The 17449-nt window shown below is 42.1% G+C and overlaps 1 protein-coding gene across 1 annotated transcript; it reads left to right on the forward strand.

Moving 5' to 3' along the window:
• Window positions 1-1094: 1094 nt before the first annotated feature.
• Window positions 1095-6766, forward strand: LOC147193323 (homeobox protein Hox-B9a-like). Its single transcript, XM_086133076.1, has 2 exons — window positions 1095-1698; window positions 6531-6766. Exons 1-2 carry the CDS (start codon window positions 1095-1097, stop codon window positions 6764-6766), a joined length of 840 nt encoding a protein of 279 aa, XP_085989202.1.
• Window positions 6767-17449: the final 10683 nt, after the last annotated feature.

The raw sequence follows: 17449 nt of genomic DNA on the forward strand, positions 1-17449 counted from the left end.
CCTTGAGTCCGCGGGCCTTTTATTCCGTTCCACCGGGGAAGTTGATATGACGAGGACTCCCTCGGACATCCCACACCCAAGAGGTGTTCACTCGGAGCAGCCTGACCGCTGAATGAGATGTGCACTTTTCCCGAGCAAGAAATAAGGCTGCAACAATCCCAGTAGTGTTTACAGTCTGCACTAGAGCAAGTCATATATCAGCACTATAAAACCTTAAGCAGTCGCCATGAATTTTATTATGGCTTAAACGCACTTTAAAAAAAATAGTTGAAGAAGTGCGGGTTGCCGGCAAAGGCAAGGGCATGACCGCGTGGACTGGCTTAATGGTGCTCGTTAACAAAAAAATGACTGTTAATGCGCCAATAAAACAATGGCAGAGGGATTTTGTCAGGCAGACGCGGAAACGGGATACATGTACAGTATATGTGTGAATTTCTTCGTGGGAAGAAAAAAATGTGTTTTGGTAAAAAATAAGCTTGCTTCTGCAGTCCACTCTAATGTCAAATCCGATTCGTGAGAGTCAACCGGAAATTGTGAGTGAATGTGGGTTGCTTTGGATACAAACGAATGGGAAAAAACACAACAGGACAATGTATTGTGAAAAAAATCATTCGCGTTTTTCCACTGTAATCCCCACTCGTCAAAAGGCTTCACGATTTTAGATATCCACCGTGCATGCATAGACACCAAAGAGGAACTGGTACACGATCTAAACATGGAAATCTATGCAGCATTTGAGAAGGCGATCTATTAGCTGGGGGGGGGGGGGGGGGGTGAGAGGGCTTGATTTACGCACCATCGAAGCTTTAACCCATTGTCGTCAATGGCCAATCAGTTTCTCTGAGAATGAAGGCTGCAACACTTGTTTCACAAGCGAGCAACTTGCTTCGAAAGAAAGAAGGGGGCGGGAGAGGCAGAGAAGGAGGGCAGCGTGGGGGGGGGGGGGTGGCAGAGAGAGAGAGAGAGAGAGAGAGAGAGGCGAAGTAGCAAAGGGCAGATGAGGAGAAGAGGGAAAGAGGAAAAATCTCCACATGTCTATCTTCTTGTTCTCCATTTAAGTGAACTCGTAGTGTTTTCACAGAGAATGTCCGAGAATGTCTATTTCTGGGACTCTGAGCAACTATTACGTGGACTCCATCATAAGTCAAGAAAGCGATGAACTCCCGGCCCCGGCTCATTTTCCCAACGTCCAGTTTTCCGGCTCCAGCTCCGCCGCCGCTGCAGCGGGTGGAAGACAGCCCGGCTCGGCGGCACCACCGGAGCATCCGCTCCCCGAGTCATATCCGTCCTGCAGCTTCCAGCCAAAGCCCCCGCTCTTCTCATCACCCTGGAGTCCATTCAGCCCGCACCACCATGGGGCGAGCGGTCTTCCGACGGTCTACCACCCGTACATACCGACACAGCACGTCCCTTCCACGGACACTCGCTACCTCCGCTCGTGGCTGGAATGCGCGCCGCCGCGCGGGTCCGACTGCTTCCCGGGCCAAGGTCAGAGCGGCCAGGTCAAACTGGAGCCCCAGCCCGGCCGTCCTGGCGTGGAGACCCCAACCAAAATCGGCGGACAGAACCAGCTGGAGAGCGCTACTTACATCCTGGAGTACCGATCGGCGGCTCCGCCCGCCGCGATGCCCGGTGTGGCTTTCGGAGAAAATAACGACTCTTGCGAAGGGAGCGAAGACAAAGAGGGCCTAGATCAAAGTAAGTTATTCGGGCAGGAAATAGCACTTTGACAAAAGACACGCGATTATTGGGGAGAGGGATTGTAAATACTTTTAATGCTGCTGTAAAACAAGAACAAAGACCTGGGGAGCCAAAGCCACTTTGCGCTGTCGAACTATTACAGCTATCTAAGACCAAGATAGGATAGTTGGTCCGGTGTCACAGACCTCTGGAAACAGTCCGACATTTTAACCTAAATTAGACTCTGAGTGATGTTATGTTTGATGTTTGTGATTTTCTTAACATATCGTCCTATAAAGAAAGTGACAAATTATTGAATCAGCCGTTCATCAACTCTACCTTTATAAGCCATAGAAAGTACTGACTTCTCAAAATACAATGAGTTTAAGTTCTATTATTATTACACATACACAGCGCATTATGCAATATCTCGTTATCTCTCTCTCTCTCTCTGTCTTTGTGTGTGTGCCTCTCTCTCTCTCTCTCTCTCTCTCTCTTTCTCTCCCCCCTCTCACTCTCCCTTTCTAGCTCTCTTTCAAACACGTGCAGTTACATCGATATAGTTATCAATGTAGTTCTTTTATATTAGGGCCCTAAATAAAAAAAGTAATACAAGTCCCCTAGGGGCATTAGGTCTTTCACCACTATCACAAAAAAAGTCAGTTTTATTTATTTATTTATTTAAAATAAACCAGATCGAATCCTGTATGTCATAACTCATCCTTTGTTCTGTACAGGATGGCGTCCTTACCTTATATTGAAAATATCAATATTAGAAATGAGACAGAAGCAAATAAAGATCGGTAAACAAAAGTCCAGACCGTATCGTTTCCATCTGTAGTTAACAAATAGTTTTATTCAAAATATTTGTTCCTTTATCCCAACTTTTGCTTTGATTTACTAAATTAACATTTGTCCATGATTATAAAAATAGAACGTGGATTACAAATTTAAAACTTGAAATTCGAAGGTCATGTTTTCTATGGTTATTGCATTAATTATGATTATTGTTAGTGTTATTGCAATTATTTATTCTAGTAGTGGTGGTGGTGATGCTGTTTTATATTGTATCTTAACCCTTTCATGCCCCTAAAACCTGACAACATCATACGCGGTCCATTGTAGTAACCGCTGTCCCTGAAAGGGTTAAAAGGGCAATTCCTGAATGTCATAGCACATCTGCCTTCAATTCTGACATTTGGGGTTCAAACCTTGCCTGAGTTTGCATGTTCTCTCGATACATGCACAGGTGCAATGGCCTCCCCACATTAAAAAAACCCAAAACATGCATGTTCAGTCAAGTGAAGACACTAAATTGTCCGTGTTGTTTGAATGCGAGTGATGATGAGCACTCCATGGGGGACCTGCAGCCTGTCGGCCAAAGTCAGTTTGGATGCTCCATATCACCCATCAGTGAGATCAGCTCCACCTCACCGTGACCAAATGAGGACAAGCGGCAGGATGAAAAAAAATAATTGAATGCTTGAATATTGGGAGGTTGACCAAAGAAAAGTCGGGTCACTGAATCACGCGTCATACTTTTTGAAAGCCGGATGATTTTAAATCCCTGTCTGCATATGCTTTTAATCCAGCACTTTAACCGAACTTCCTTCTGGGGTTTGGCCTCCAATATGAACTTTGAACATCGAATACTCCAGTTGGAGGTCAAAGATGGCTTGGTTTTAGTTTTCTACATTATTTTCCAAAGTTGACTTCTTATTGGTGGATCCAAAAATATCTCCTAGAATGATAGACTGGCTGAGGCCCCCTGCCTGCTCAACCATTCAAATGTGCAATGTCAAAAGGAGTGTCAGTTATGTGCTCTGCTCTTGGTGTGTATACGTACATAACGGCAAATGTTGAAAGGCTTCTATACTGTAGTCCATATCTGATGTATATAATCTATCTATATATCTATATAATCATCTACATTCATCCCACAGTACCCTGCCTAGCTCTCTATGGTCAACTTGTGGCTGTTTTGCCCTGGTCTGTGGAATGGGTTGACATTTAGGAGAAGATGCTTATTATCTTTCTTTTTGCAATGCAAGCAAGTCACCACTACTGTCGTGTATGTAGCAATTGCCAGCAGCTGGACTGCTTGGCTGCGTGCATTCAAATGTAAACGGACTTGATAGACACATACCTTGTAAACATTTGGTCCTCCTTAATGTTTGCAATTTCAAATGTATAACAAGTGCATCTTCGATGAGCCCTTTCAGGGACAGCGGTTACTACAGTGGACATCTTATCATTTTGTCAGGTTAAGATAAGATAAGAAAACCTTTATTAGTCTCGCAATGGAGAAATTCCCAATTCACAGCAGCAAAGTTATGACAGGAAGAAGTAGAAGAACAAAATATAGGAGCTGCTGGAAAGGCAGCCACTCTCGCGGCACCATCTTGAAATCAAAATAACAAAATAACACAACACAACACATAAGGCACAGACAGTCGTGCAATCTTAATCACTTTTCCTGCTGTAAAAAAACACTTTTACAGGGTGCATGAAAGGGTTAAATGTTGGTTACAGTCCATTTTTGGCTAACACTGTTTTGCGGTTACGAAGGGTGTGCGTAATGAATTTGTTTTTCCGGTGTGCAAGCCAATCACAAGCAAATGTTCTATTTTCACTATTCTTGATCTAATTATTTTATATTCAGGGTCTCAAAGTATCGTTCATACAAATCTATACTGAAATTAAGACTTCTTCAGCATTAGCGCAGGCTAGGCCATGAAGACTCCCCACGTCCCATCTTCAAACATTGCATCAGCGTCGCAGAAGAGGAAGTCTGTCATAAACCGAGAAGCCCCTGTAGTTTTGCGTCATTGGTATTTATTGGCAAGCTATAGGTTTGGTGATTTCCCCAAAGGTATAACACTTTTTCAAAATGGCCACGATATGTGGAGAGTATAGACCATAAGGAGAGAGCTACCTTTCAATATACCGCACTAATTAAATTGAGCATCCCGCAACAGATTATTTTCACATTACCGGTGCTGGGCAACCATCCAGAATAAACTACAATATTACACTTCAAATCTTTGCGCTGCTGTTTCTGTTGCCGGCAGAGCTGGGAAAATTATTACCTCTGAAGTTTATTAAGTTATCACAGGGTGAACAACCCCATTAATTGGCGTGCTGCTGTTGGTGGTTGGGTGAAGTGTAGGGGGTGAGGGGTGGGGGAGCAAGGATAAAATACGACAGAGAAATGTAATAACGTGCCTTGGGATATATGAGGGGTCAATTTCTGGTACTATTAGGGTGAAATTGCAAGCGAAGGGAGAAAGAGGCGAGAGAGGGGATGCGATATTAATCCAATAGGCGTTCGGCTCAATGTTTCCACGCAAGCTGCATTCATCATGGTGGACACGGGCAGGAAAAGACACATTGGTCAGCAATTGAATTTTTCATGTAGCACAGCCACGGGCGATAGCGGTCTCCTTTATGGGAGTATCAGTCCTTCCATCTCTGTGTTTGTCCACGCCACATCTCAGCCGGACATTTTCGTTAACAGCTACAAGAAGCCCAAAACGGGAATAGTGGATCACCAACACACATATTCTCCCTGGCCGCCTTCTTTCCAATGCTCATAATCTTTTCCTATCCTCTCCGTAGTGCACCGCCCTCAAGAGCATTCTGTCAGCCCGGGTGACAGCCACGGTTGTGGCGAATCTTAAACAGTAATGGATTGTTCTAGAAGCGATTATACATGACTGTAAAGCACCCACTTTAGCGAGTGACACAAGTACAGCACACCCCGGTCTCGTCATCCATCTTCTGCTCACCTCCCTACTAGGCATTATTTTCCCTGAGAAGAAATCAATACCTTACATTTGGAGGAAATTGATTACGCAGCGTATTAAGGACGTGTGAACTCATGATGGTCACAGACTAATTCTTGGGTAAAAATGAAGAGCGGCAAGATCCAGCAAAGACGCGATGGCTCTCTTGACTTTTTCCTCTGCGATGTGTTGAGGTTACATTTTGATGTCATTGTTAAACTCCTCTCTTACACTTGGCTTCACGGGTGAAAATTATGTTTTATATTTGAACGTTTGTCCTCGCTGCCTTTAAATTAGTTTTGTACTTTCAACATAAGAGGAATAATTGCCAAGTTTAACTGCAATCAAATTTAAAAAGGAAATTGAGAGTTTTGTTTCACTTGGAAAAAAGAGAAAGCAAACTGTACATCAGTGCAGGTTAACTAAGATGTATGGAGTCATTCCTCTTTTCTAAGATAACAAAGTGTCATCCATGCATTTTATTTTTACCATGAACAAAAAAAAAATGTTCAATATCAGTATTAACGTTGCCGTTTGGGAATTGTGTGCTCTAAAACATATGGAGTACCATCAAAAACATACATTTCCAAAATATGTAAATATATGCCATAGCTGTGTGCATTCCCGTTTGTGTAGAAATATACACGTCACCGCCTATCGTAAATATTCTATCAGATTGCTCTGGGTGGCGTTGAAATATATTGTTGTTTTTATTTCCTGCTGGCTTTGTTTAAATTCTGAATTCATTTCACGCCGCAAAGGCAATCTGGTTCTTGCAAATAACAAGCCAGGGGTGAGATATCGAAAGAAAGACATTAAAAAGCACCGTGGGACTATATCTGTTTAATTGAGGCATCAGTTTGGATGCAGTGATCCATGAGCGGTGTCAAATGAAACAGCCGCTGATATGCTTCTGTCGGAAATGTGACCCTTGATGACAAAATTCGATGTATGACGCATGGTAGAGCAAAACGATGTTGTTGTTTATTTATTTTGAATTTGGGCTCGATTATTTACTGTTTTTTTATTTTTATGCACAACTATGTATATTTCTCCTTCCTCCAGACGACCCCTCCGCCAATTGGTTACACGCGCGCTCCTCCAGGAAGAAGAGGTGCCCGTATACGAAATATCAGACGCTGGAGCTGGAGAAGGAATTTCTGTTCAACATGTACCTGACGCGCGACCGGCGCCATGAGGTGGCGAGAGCGCTCAACCTGACGGAGAGGCAAGTCAAGATCTGGTTCCAAAACCGGAGGATGAAAATGAAGAAACAGAGCAAGGATCAACCCAAGGATTAACGGGATTTACGCGAGCGTGTGCACGCACTGAAAATACCACACAGAAGGACTTGCACGCTCACACAGTCTACGTTGTTCGACTATAGTAACATAACCTGCAACCTCAAAGGAAATAAGAAAAAACGCATTACTGCTGATTCCATTCTGTTTTACCCACACGACCGATCGTTTGTTTTGTTACTTGTGTTTTACGGACGATCGCGTTTGGAAAGCATGATGTGTATATTTGGGAGTTATCGTCTTCTCGGGAAATTGACGGGTATACACGGACTATCCTCATAGACAGAGATGATTTGCTTTTAGACTTGAACGGAGTAACACGCGTCCGTGCACTTTTGGTATTTACTGTCGTGTCACTCGCGACCGGGCGCACCTGCTGCGGAAACCAGGAATTCGCGCGGTCATGAATAACGCCGATACACACGCGGACACACGCGATCGTCACTGCCTATCTTTTGCACGGGGATTTTCCGTTTCTAACAATTCCATGAGTACGGAGCGGGTGGCACACGCTGATAACATATTCTCGGTTTAGATTTAGTAATGAGCAGATTTACAGTGTTAAATCTTTTTACAACCGGACAGTTAAAAAGCTGTTGTAAATGTAATATTATCGATGCGTTCTTAATTCGATGTGGCAGGCGCTCATTTCCTTAAATTAAAAATTAGCGATGTTTCATGATTTGGTGGGGGGATTTAGATTTCAAACGATTTCATTGTTATTGTGAGCCACAGAGGCAATGCGTCTGTCTTTGGTTTGCCAAGGCCACGAACAAGGGCTGTCGATTTTTTTCCCCAAACTAGTTGCTGATTTCCGATGCTATAATACAAAACGAACCACACACTGAAAAAAAAATCTCTTTTCAACGTCGCTGTTGCATTTTCAGAAAGGCGCTCTATTTTTATACACTAAATAAACATCTGCTATGCAAGTACAGTACTTTAAAAATACAACATCGGACTGAAGAAAGGGCCAATCCATATCAAGAATATTTTTTTTCAATCGCCGAATTAACGTTATTTTTCTGATAATGTCATCGCTCGGGGCTGTATATGTCAACACCATTCAACAAAACATACACTAGGTTTATGTACAGTTTTATTGATCGGAGAGTTGATGAAAAAGGCCACGTTAGAAGGTCATCTTGTTTTATGATATTTGAAGTGTTGTCGTATTTAAATGGCGCGCGGTGGCAGTTTTATGAGCAGACCATAAACAAGACATCGGCGTTGGAGGCGAGTCTCTTGTCCACAAGTCTTTGCGAAGTGAAGCGCTCTATCCAGACACTTGACGCACAGCGTCAAATCCGATAATTCAGGTTCAAATGTTTACATTGTTTGCGCATGCCTCAAGTCGCTCTTATATTTGCTATGTTCGTTCACTCTTTGTCAGTGGCGAAACTTCCACAGGATAATGCTTGCAAAAAAACAAAAAAAATTAAAGCGGTTTAAGAATGTGATATTTCTAATTTATTGTACATAAAGTGAGTAACTTGTCTTTTTGAGAATGACTTCAATGGTCTAATTTGTCCTCTCGTGAAGCAAAAATCCTCATTTCCTTTTGTCGTTTTTTAATATCTGTGAGTCTAAACTATCTCTTCTCGAGTCAGTCATGCTTCTGCAGTTACTTGATTGAAAGTTGACCACTACACTGAAAAGTAGTTTGACCCAGATTGAAATATAGGCCTACTTTCAATTATTACCTCCATCGGCGGGCGCGTCATATTTACACTCCCTGTTATGACTGAAGGGCAACGTTTACACTTTCTTGATATTTAATATCGTATTCAACGCGGAAACTGTAATCCGTGGTGAAGGTTGATAGGCGTCCCGCCTAATAATGGAGCTTTTAACCCCCCCCCCCCCCATAAATATGATCGTCTCTCCCTTTTTCAGCGTTGTCACTTGTTTCTCTCATGCTAGATTCCTATTAAAGAGACTTAATTAATTTCAGCATTATTTCCTTTGATTGCCTTGCACGCGACTAATTTGATATACGGTAGGCCATGTGAAAAAAAAATGGGAACGGAATGATTGCGAGGTTCGTTAACAACTCGGCGTTGCTATATTTAAGAAACGACGCGATTTGCTTTGTTGCAAATTGCAAAAGCCAATGAAAATAACTGTTTAATTTCAGTCCCTCGTCGGGCTTCATTTGGGTAGCTGTGGGAAGAACAGAGGAGGGGGAGCGCAAAGACGTAACTTCATATGACCGCAAATAAGGAGGAAGGAGAGGATGAACCCGCATGTGTTTAAAATATGGGTCTCCTCGGCTGCACGCTGCAGTTGAAAGGAGAGGGGCGTCTGTTTGGCTGCAACACCAAAAGACCGTCATAAAGCCATAAACGCCGCAACCCCCACACGCAGTTGATCGGCGCATTCATTCGAGGCGTCGTCACCCTTCCGTTGGGATCCCGCGGGAGGGAGGGAGGTTGTCCCTGTTTTGGCTTCTGAATTCGGAAGACCTCAACACTCGCTCGAAACATTCAACGCTTACCTTGTCGCATACATTTCCAAAGTGTTGCAAGTATAACGATAATGTACATTTTATCCATTCTTGTTCTTATCCGAATTAGAATGAAATAATTCCAAAATGGTGGGACGAAAAGTCACAATATTCCACGATTTTCCCTCAAATATATGCAAAGGCAAATCCTCTCAGGAGAACATAATCATGCTTTACTGATGAATTAAAATATTCGCAAGAGAGTCTATAAACTTCGAATCCTGCAGCAATCCCAAATATTCAAAATGGGATTGTGTTTCTGAGACATCTTTGTCTCCCTCAAATTCCTTCTTAAATAGGCATGCTCATTTGTTCGCTTGTCCCTGTGCGAATTCGTTCTTAATATGAAACGGCAAAACGTGTGGTGTGCATTACGCTGCAAGAGAGATTTCCCCTTCAGAGAGGAATAAAATGTATCATATTTTTTGAAGTGCACTGGGATTTTTGGGGAGGTTTCCGAATTTATGTTTACCTCATGACTCTTTATTTGAGAAGCACTTGAGGATCTAGATTTGAGTCTTATCATTCCTGTAACTCATTCAGTCAAGTGCATGTCAAATAAATAACATGAATAGAAATTATAAGTGTTTATATGGATTTAAATCTCCATTATTTTCTTCTGTGCTTGCCGCTACGTCCTCAAAACACCCCTTGTTGGATTAATAGAAGACTATATTGAATGTAACTATTCGGGTTATCCCCCCTCCCCCACTCCCACACACACACATTCTTCTGTACGATTCACAATAGACTGACGAGCCCAACGTCTCTCAAAATCAACTAGGATAGGCTCACCATCAAAATAATGTCTATAGCTGGAGTCTCAAACTCAATTTGACTAAAAATGGCGTATGGGTGGATATGGGCCATGGCAAGTACTGCACAAAAAAGTGGTTCAACTATTCCAAAAAAGCACAACTAATCCACTCTTCTCGATCTTCGCGAACGGTTCAGAACATGAACAGGTTCTTCATAGCATTCGTAACACTTTCCCTTTTCCTCTCTGCTACTTTGCATTCTTCTCAACATGTATATAGCTGAGCAATGACATTTCACTCTGCATTTAAAACAAGTTAGAGAGCCCCTGTGCTAAATACCCAAAATCATTGCCTCTCCTTTTTTTTTCTTGAAATTGGCTGCTCTTGTTGCCAACCTGAAAAAGACATGACTGGGACTTGATGATATATCTTTTCCTTCCACTGGGTGTCACATCAGAATTATGTTTTGCCGAAAGCTATCATAAGCCTCAGCTATGGCAGCCCATACTGTAAGTGATTAAACACACACACACACACACACACACACACACACACACACACACACACACACACACACACACACACACAACGCCCAAGGCAAAAAAGTTGGGGGCTGCCTAATATTTAACTTTCATGTCAAATAGAGGGCCGTAAAATATCACTCAGTGGCCCACAAATGGCCCCCGGGCCTTGAGTTTAAGATCTTTGGTCTATATGGATGGATAATTATTTAAACTTTATAAAGTGCTAAACATATAACACTGACACACTCGTTAGAATATCTTTTGTGTGTTAACAGAATCAAAATTGAAATGCCATACGTAACTCAACCATGAATATGGGCTGTTGCAAATGTGATTGTCCAAGGAGCACACAAACACACACACACACACACACACACACACACACACAAAATCAAACACATTCAATGTTGTGGTAATGCAAAATTGAGCATGCACGAGTGACAAGCAAAGCTAACATTTATATTCAAATCAATGAATAGAATTCCCAAGAATTCATCACACTCAAGAGCAAAGGTACTACATACCAGGGGCGATTCTAAGATCATATGTTTATGGCCTTGTCAAACTACACGACCTTTTTGTTGTTGTTCATGACGGTAACATTGTCAGACGAAAAATATCGCTCTTTGTCTTGGACCGGGCAAAATGTCACCTTACAAGTCTATCGCCGACCAGACCCTGCCCATTTCGTTGCGTGCTCCCATCAAGATTCAGTCCATCGGCGCAGGTCCGTCGAGGAGGCGGGACAAGCAGCTGTCAAAGTCACGTCAGCAGAGGCATTGTGTGCATGTGCGTTGTTTGTATGTTCAGAAAAGGCAAAAAATAAATTTAAAAAAAGAAAAAAAAGAGTCTGGACCCGTTCTTGGATGGTGGGGAGAGAGCAGTATGGACAGTCTGTTCTTCAAAAAGAACTTGAGGTAACAAATTTGTTTTATGACACCACGTTTGCTAATCAGCTCCTAGCTTTGCAATTAGCAAACGTAGTTGAAATGCTACGTATACTTTCCAGCATTTCCCCTTTTAGCTCAAGTCACATTTTAAAGACTGTACACCACCTTGCGATTGTGTGCACCACGTCCAGTCTCTCGTCCTAAGAGGGCACTGTCTTCCTATTAGTCAAGGCCGAAGAACCAATCGAAGGACAACAAAGGACAAGTCACACTTGATGACAAAACAAACAAAAAACATGCCAAACAAAAACATGACGTGAAGCATCCCAGACACCTGACAGCCAATTTCTTTTTATTTATTTATGTATGTACGTACAGTATGTATTTATTTCATTGAGACAGTGCACATTAATCAATGCAAGAATAAACAGTGTAAAAGCGCCGGGCTTAGCATAAATGCTAGTTTTCAGCCGTAGTCCCAATAGTTGAGTATACTGTATGTCACACTACACGAGCTACGACGTGTCAAGACAACTCAAACACGGCTACGAGACACTTCTGTCGGCTCAAAATTGGGCGACAATCATGTCGTCTGACCTCGGCATTAGACGTGCTACAGAGAGGTCAGTGGGTGCTACAAAGACCCGCTGGGTGGAGGACTGTATGTGGGAGTTGGGGTCTTTGGAGGAGTGTTGTGCATTGACCAGTGGGAGGTTGGGATGAGGTGCTTGCCACTCCCAAAAAGTGCGCAGGAAGTCTGCTAGTGAATATCTTAAGAGGGCTGCAAGGAAGCTGTGAATAAGGGGTTATTATCATCACCTGCCACCAGGAGGAACCTGGTTCAAGACCTCCCAGACAAACAACTGCGGCGTCCTTATGCAAAACACCAATACCCCCAAACTGATGTTTGTGGGTGCCATGAGGGTGTGTTCAATGCAAAAGTAAAATTTTGTGTATGCATACATGACAAACACAAAAGAGGCTCTTCTTCTTCTTACTTCATCTCCTTCTCATCGAGTGAAACGAGTAAATCACGTTGTCCTATCATTTCCTGCCTATGGAATGAAGTCCATTGGTATATGCTAAGCTTAGCCTGTATGGTTTCGAATGAGAGGTTAGAGGTGACATCAAAAAAAAAGAAACTGAGTGCGAATGCAGTACGTAAAACTACTTTCTCTACTTTCTCTCTCTGTACCAACAGCCAAGGTGCAGATACTGTACGTAAGCAATGCATTTTACAGTTAACTACGATATAAACTGATACATGACTCCAATTTACATCATTCTAGAAGGACAGACCACAGATCGAACACTCTTATCTGAACTCGGCTTTTGTTTGCTGAGGCTACTAGTCTGTAAGTACGCACACACACACCCATTCACGTGTCACTTAGCTAGACAGTAGCAGCTATGTAGGCTTTAATATGAACACATATACTTTGCATGTGTTAGATTCTCTAATTCCAATCAAAAAAGGATAAAGGCAGGTGTACTGTTTGACTACATCTAACGTTTCGTAGCTTGAAAAAAAACTTCCGCTCACTCCTACCAAGCAAAATGACTGAACGATAAAATGAAGCAAAAAGAAAAAAAACAACAGCCTGGTAATGATAATCATGTGAAGGTCACGATTGGTAGAAGATGAGGAATTGGCCACATATCCTGGTTACACTTGCAAATTCACACGATGGTGGTCTCGTTCTGCACACAGTGCATATCAACTCGGCTTGCAAATGCGGGTGGGGTGAAGTGGATCGAGTCATTTTTTTTGGGGAGCAAAAGTGTGGGGGAGGAGGGGGTCATAGATTTTTCGTCTTAAAGTATAATTTTTCAATTAACCAAAGGTGTATATAGCACCAAACAAGAACCAAATGGTTCTTATAAATGAATTCTGTTTTATCTAAAGAACGGTGCGATATTGTTTTTCAATTATCGTATTTTCCGCACTGAAAGGTGCACTGGATTATGAGGCGCACCTTCAATTAATGGCCTATTTGGTAATTGTTTTCATATATTGCACGCACTGGACTATGCAATCTACAATGCATCCTCTAGGTGGAGCTACGAAAATTGAAAATACAGTAATGCAGAAAAACAGAAAACTACAAAATAAATTCTATAGCCCCATGACAGAATTAATTTTGGCATTTCCTTGAGCGTAGCTGCAACAGAACGATCAGTAAATTGGAGGAGACTGGACTGTCTCAGAAGTGTTTGTTATTTATTCCTTTGTTGTGTACTGTATTCATAAACGAGGAAATCACTAAATAAATTCTGTAGTGGGGCTATAGAATTTATTTTGTGATTTCCTTGCTTGATCTTCTGTTTTGATGCATTATTTTCAATTTTCGTAGTTTCACTGAAGGAATCTTCAATGCATGGAGACGGACAAAGACGTACAGTCATACCTCGGTTTTCAAACGTCTTGGTTCTCGACCAATTCGGTTTTCGACCAAAAAATTCTATTTTCTTATGCCTCGGTTGACGACCGAATTTTGCTTCTCGAACAAACTGAGCGCACTTGAATGCGTCACTTGACTCCTCTCGCCTTCCTTACATGAGGTGACGCTTCCTCGAGTAGACAAGGAAGTGACGCTTCTGCGTTTCGCGTTCCATGGTGAACAGACGAGTTCAATAAAGATTTTTTTTTTTTTTAAAGAGCGTGGTTTCGGTTTTCGAACAGCCTTCTGGAATGGATTATGGTCGAAAACTGAGGTATGACTGGACCTGTATATGTTGAGACTGTAAAAACCATTAGTACAGTGTGCGTTTAAAAAAACAACAACACCACAGCTCTTCTTTTTTGGAGCTACAACAAAAACTTATTTAATAAAGCAGCGACACAGTTCACTGAGCCAACAACAAGTTTACATTGTAAGTATGGCTCCAGCAACCATCTTGGGGTCGACGTATTACCGTAATGACCATACACAAGGCGCACCAGATTTTAAGGCGCGCCGTGAGCTTTTAATTAAATGGAAGACTTTTCGGTGCGCCTTATAGTACGGAAAATGCGGGACCACTTTCAAGAACCCGTCATGACTGGTTTAGTGTTGGGTTCATGAACCCTTTAAGAACCCAAGTGGTGTACAATAGCTCTGTATAAAACTAGGAGTGCAATATCGAACCTCAGAAGCAACTTTTACTTTTTTAGAGTGAACCACAAGCGAGTCGAATCATCATTGAGTCGTTCACTGAGAAATAGGTAAATGTGTATACTTTTCAAACAAGCATACTCATTTATTTGGCGCATGTGTGTGTGTGTGTGTGCGTGCGTCCAACAACGTTGCTGAACAACACAGACTCTGTGTAACCCCACAATGTAAGGCTTGCCCAATGAAGCTGCAGCCTTTGAGCGGATTTGCTCCGGTCCCAACAAAGCTATCCCATAAACCATCTGTGCACAGGACAGCAGATGATTGTGATACTTCACTGAGGTCTATAGCAGGGTCGGGGTTTCATTAAATCCAGACAGCCTTTACTCCGCAGCTGCAGGCCTCCCTCCAGCCTGAGAACGATGACTGCAAGCTGCTTCGCCCCACACTGTGTGTGTGAGAGGGGTGGTTTGCTTTGACACATGGCACAGTAAATCTAAGAGAATGCAGCCTCTCACAACAATACACATTCATTTTGAATTAATAGGTAAGTTGATGTTATAAAGGCAAAGCGAGAAGCATAAGAGGTGCTTTGTGGGTATCCGAAGGGAGGTGAGGTCCCGGTGATATCATTTGAAGCAAGTGTGATCAGTCAAGAAAAGGATAGCATGCACACAATTATTCAAATATCATGTTGATTCTATAATCAAGACCATGCCCCTGAAACAACCGAGAGAATAGTTCTATTGTGATTTTTAAATTTTTTTTGTGCATACAATAGGAAGAAATGTGGGCGACTGAAGTCTTCTTATCAACACAATCACTCAAACTGTCTTAATCTCAAACTAGCACACTCAGCATGTCCTATAAATGAGCAGTAAAAGCCATAATGTGTAGCACATTTAGGATCAGTTGCGTGCTTCATCATCACTGGGAAAATCCAAAACGTTTCCAAATTACAATCTGAGTTCCACCACCAGTAAAAATGATATTTTAACCAAGGCCAACATGGCTAATATGTCTTTAGTTTATTCTCCCTTTCAAATCAATCTCTCACTGTGTGCCTACAGATAACCAGTGTGTGTGTGTCTCTGCTCCCCGAACCCCTCTACGCTTCAGCATCAATAATTCAACAAGCATATAGAGTATCCCTCTTCTTCAGACCTTTATAAAAGAGAATTATTCCCTGAATGAAACAATTGGCTGTAAGATCCCATCCGCCGTGCCGGACTCGGTAAAGCAAACGCTGCTGGCTGCTCTGTACACGTTACAGCTGCGATGATGGACAGAGGAAGTGGTTGTAACACCATCAAACAGAAACACTGAGCGCGTGTTAGAGCTCCCCCACATAGCAGGACGTTAACAAATTCGTATTCATGTGGAATATGACAATGAGAATGAGCGGACAGCAGGATATTTGTGCTTTGGTTCTGGTTTGGTTGTGACAATGACAATGATGGTATTTCATACAAGACATATTGATGCCATTTTTTTTTATGTACATGAGTGCTGTTGCGAATAATAATAATGTTGAAAACAATTTTAAGAAAGACAATCCTGTTTTGAGAAGTAGCTTATTCTGTGGCTTTCTAGGTCACACACATTAAAGTCATGAAAATGTTAAAATTTCAACCAGACAATTGCAGCGGTTATTCCCAACCAGTGTGCCGTGAGCGCTCCAAAGGTATGCTGCGGTAATTTATCAAATTTTACTTAATTGGTGAGAAAATTGTTTATTAAAAACAAATAATGTATCTAAGTCCCTCTATCTATGCCGGCAACCTATAGTGACAGAAAGAACAAATGAATTAATTATCTTCTATTCGATGGCAAAAAGTATGGGATTGACATTTGTATGCTCGTTTTATGACAATTCCGTTTGGTTCTTTGCCGTGTGATTTTTCAAACTTGAAATTTGTGCCATAGCTCAATAAATGTCAGACATCACTAAATTACAAGAAAAAAAGAATGTTGAGTTTTTCTGACAATAATGGCCCCAATATATATTATGATGTAGAATGAGTGCATGATTATAGTTCCTTGCACAGAATGATTCATTCAGGCGTTAAACTCGTATTTGGGTGACCAGAGTCCATTTTGAATACCACTAAAAGTTGGAAAAAAGACAGTTGATCTAAAGAAATTGTATCGTCATTAACCATTATATACTATAGTGGCTAACCTGTGCGGGCTCAGTTTCCACTCAGTGAGGTATGAATGGTCGCTTTCGAGATGTTGCCAGAGGTTGACGGGCGTCATCTGCCTTTCAACCAAACTGAAGTCTGTTGTTATCAAGGAGTACAGAAAATATCACATCATCTTTCATGTTTGAAAACTCGTTAGAAAATCTTGAGTATTCATTTGAGAGTGTGTAAAAGATTATAAATGTAATAAATCACGCAGTGGACCCCCGTGTTGAAAACAGTGGCCCGGAGCTCCACATTGGGCTTTTTATTTATTTATTTAAATTTTTTTTTTTGTCAAATGGATCATGCGCATGCATCCGAGGCGGATTGGATTTCACCTCACCCAAAGTTGCTCACCTAACGAGAAGACAGTGATATTGATAATTGATTGTTTAATAGTTGCACGTTGGTATGTGGAAAACATTTACAATCATAATAGTGGTCATATTTACAATATAAAAAAATATCTCGGTTGACTTCTAAAGCTCTGCCATGTCCAGCCCCCCCTCGCGCCCCCTCTCCTCTCGCCGTCATTGTTTTGCACACGTCCTATTTTCAAACACGGAAACTGCAAGAGGAGAAGGAAGTGCAGCACGCACCAGGGGTCTGAAAGGGGGGAAAAAGCGGCGTTGGGTATGAAGGTGATGAGGGATGCAGCACTGGATGGTTGGAAGAAGCCGCCGCCGACTGTCGTAAAAAAAACAGTAAGACGGCAAAGAAGAGC

This window comes from Hippocampus guttulatus, chromosome 16 (assembly GCF_054856545.1).
Source record: "Hippocampus guttulatus isolate MCC_2025c chromosome 16, RoL_Hgut_1.0, whole genome shotgun sequence".
In the NCBI taxonomy this organism is placed as follows: domain Eukaryota; kingdom Metazoa; phylum Chordata; class Actinopteri; order Syngnathiformes; family Syngnathidae; genus Hippocampus; species Hippocampus guttulatus.

Excerpts from the sequence above, each read along its gene's own strand:
- LOC147193323 (XM_086133076.1), top strand. The coding sequence starts at position 1,095 with ATGTCTATTTCTGGGACTCTGAGCAACTATTACGTGGACTCCATCATA. Across the intron at positions 1,699-6,530 it reads CAAAGAGGGCCTAGATCAAA|ACGACCCCTCCGCCAATTGG; the intron begins GTAAGTTATTCG and ends TCCTTCCTCCAG.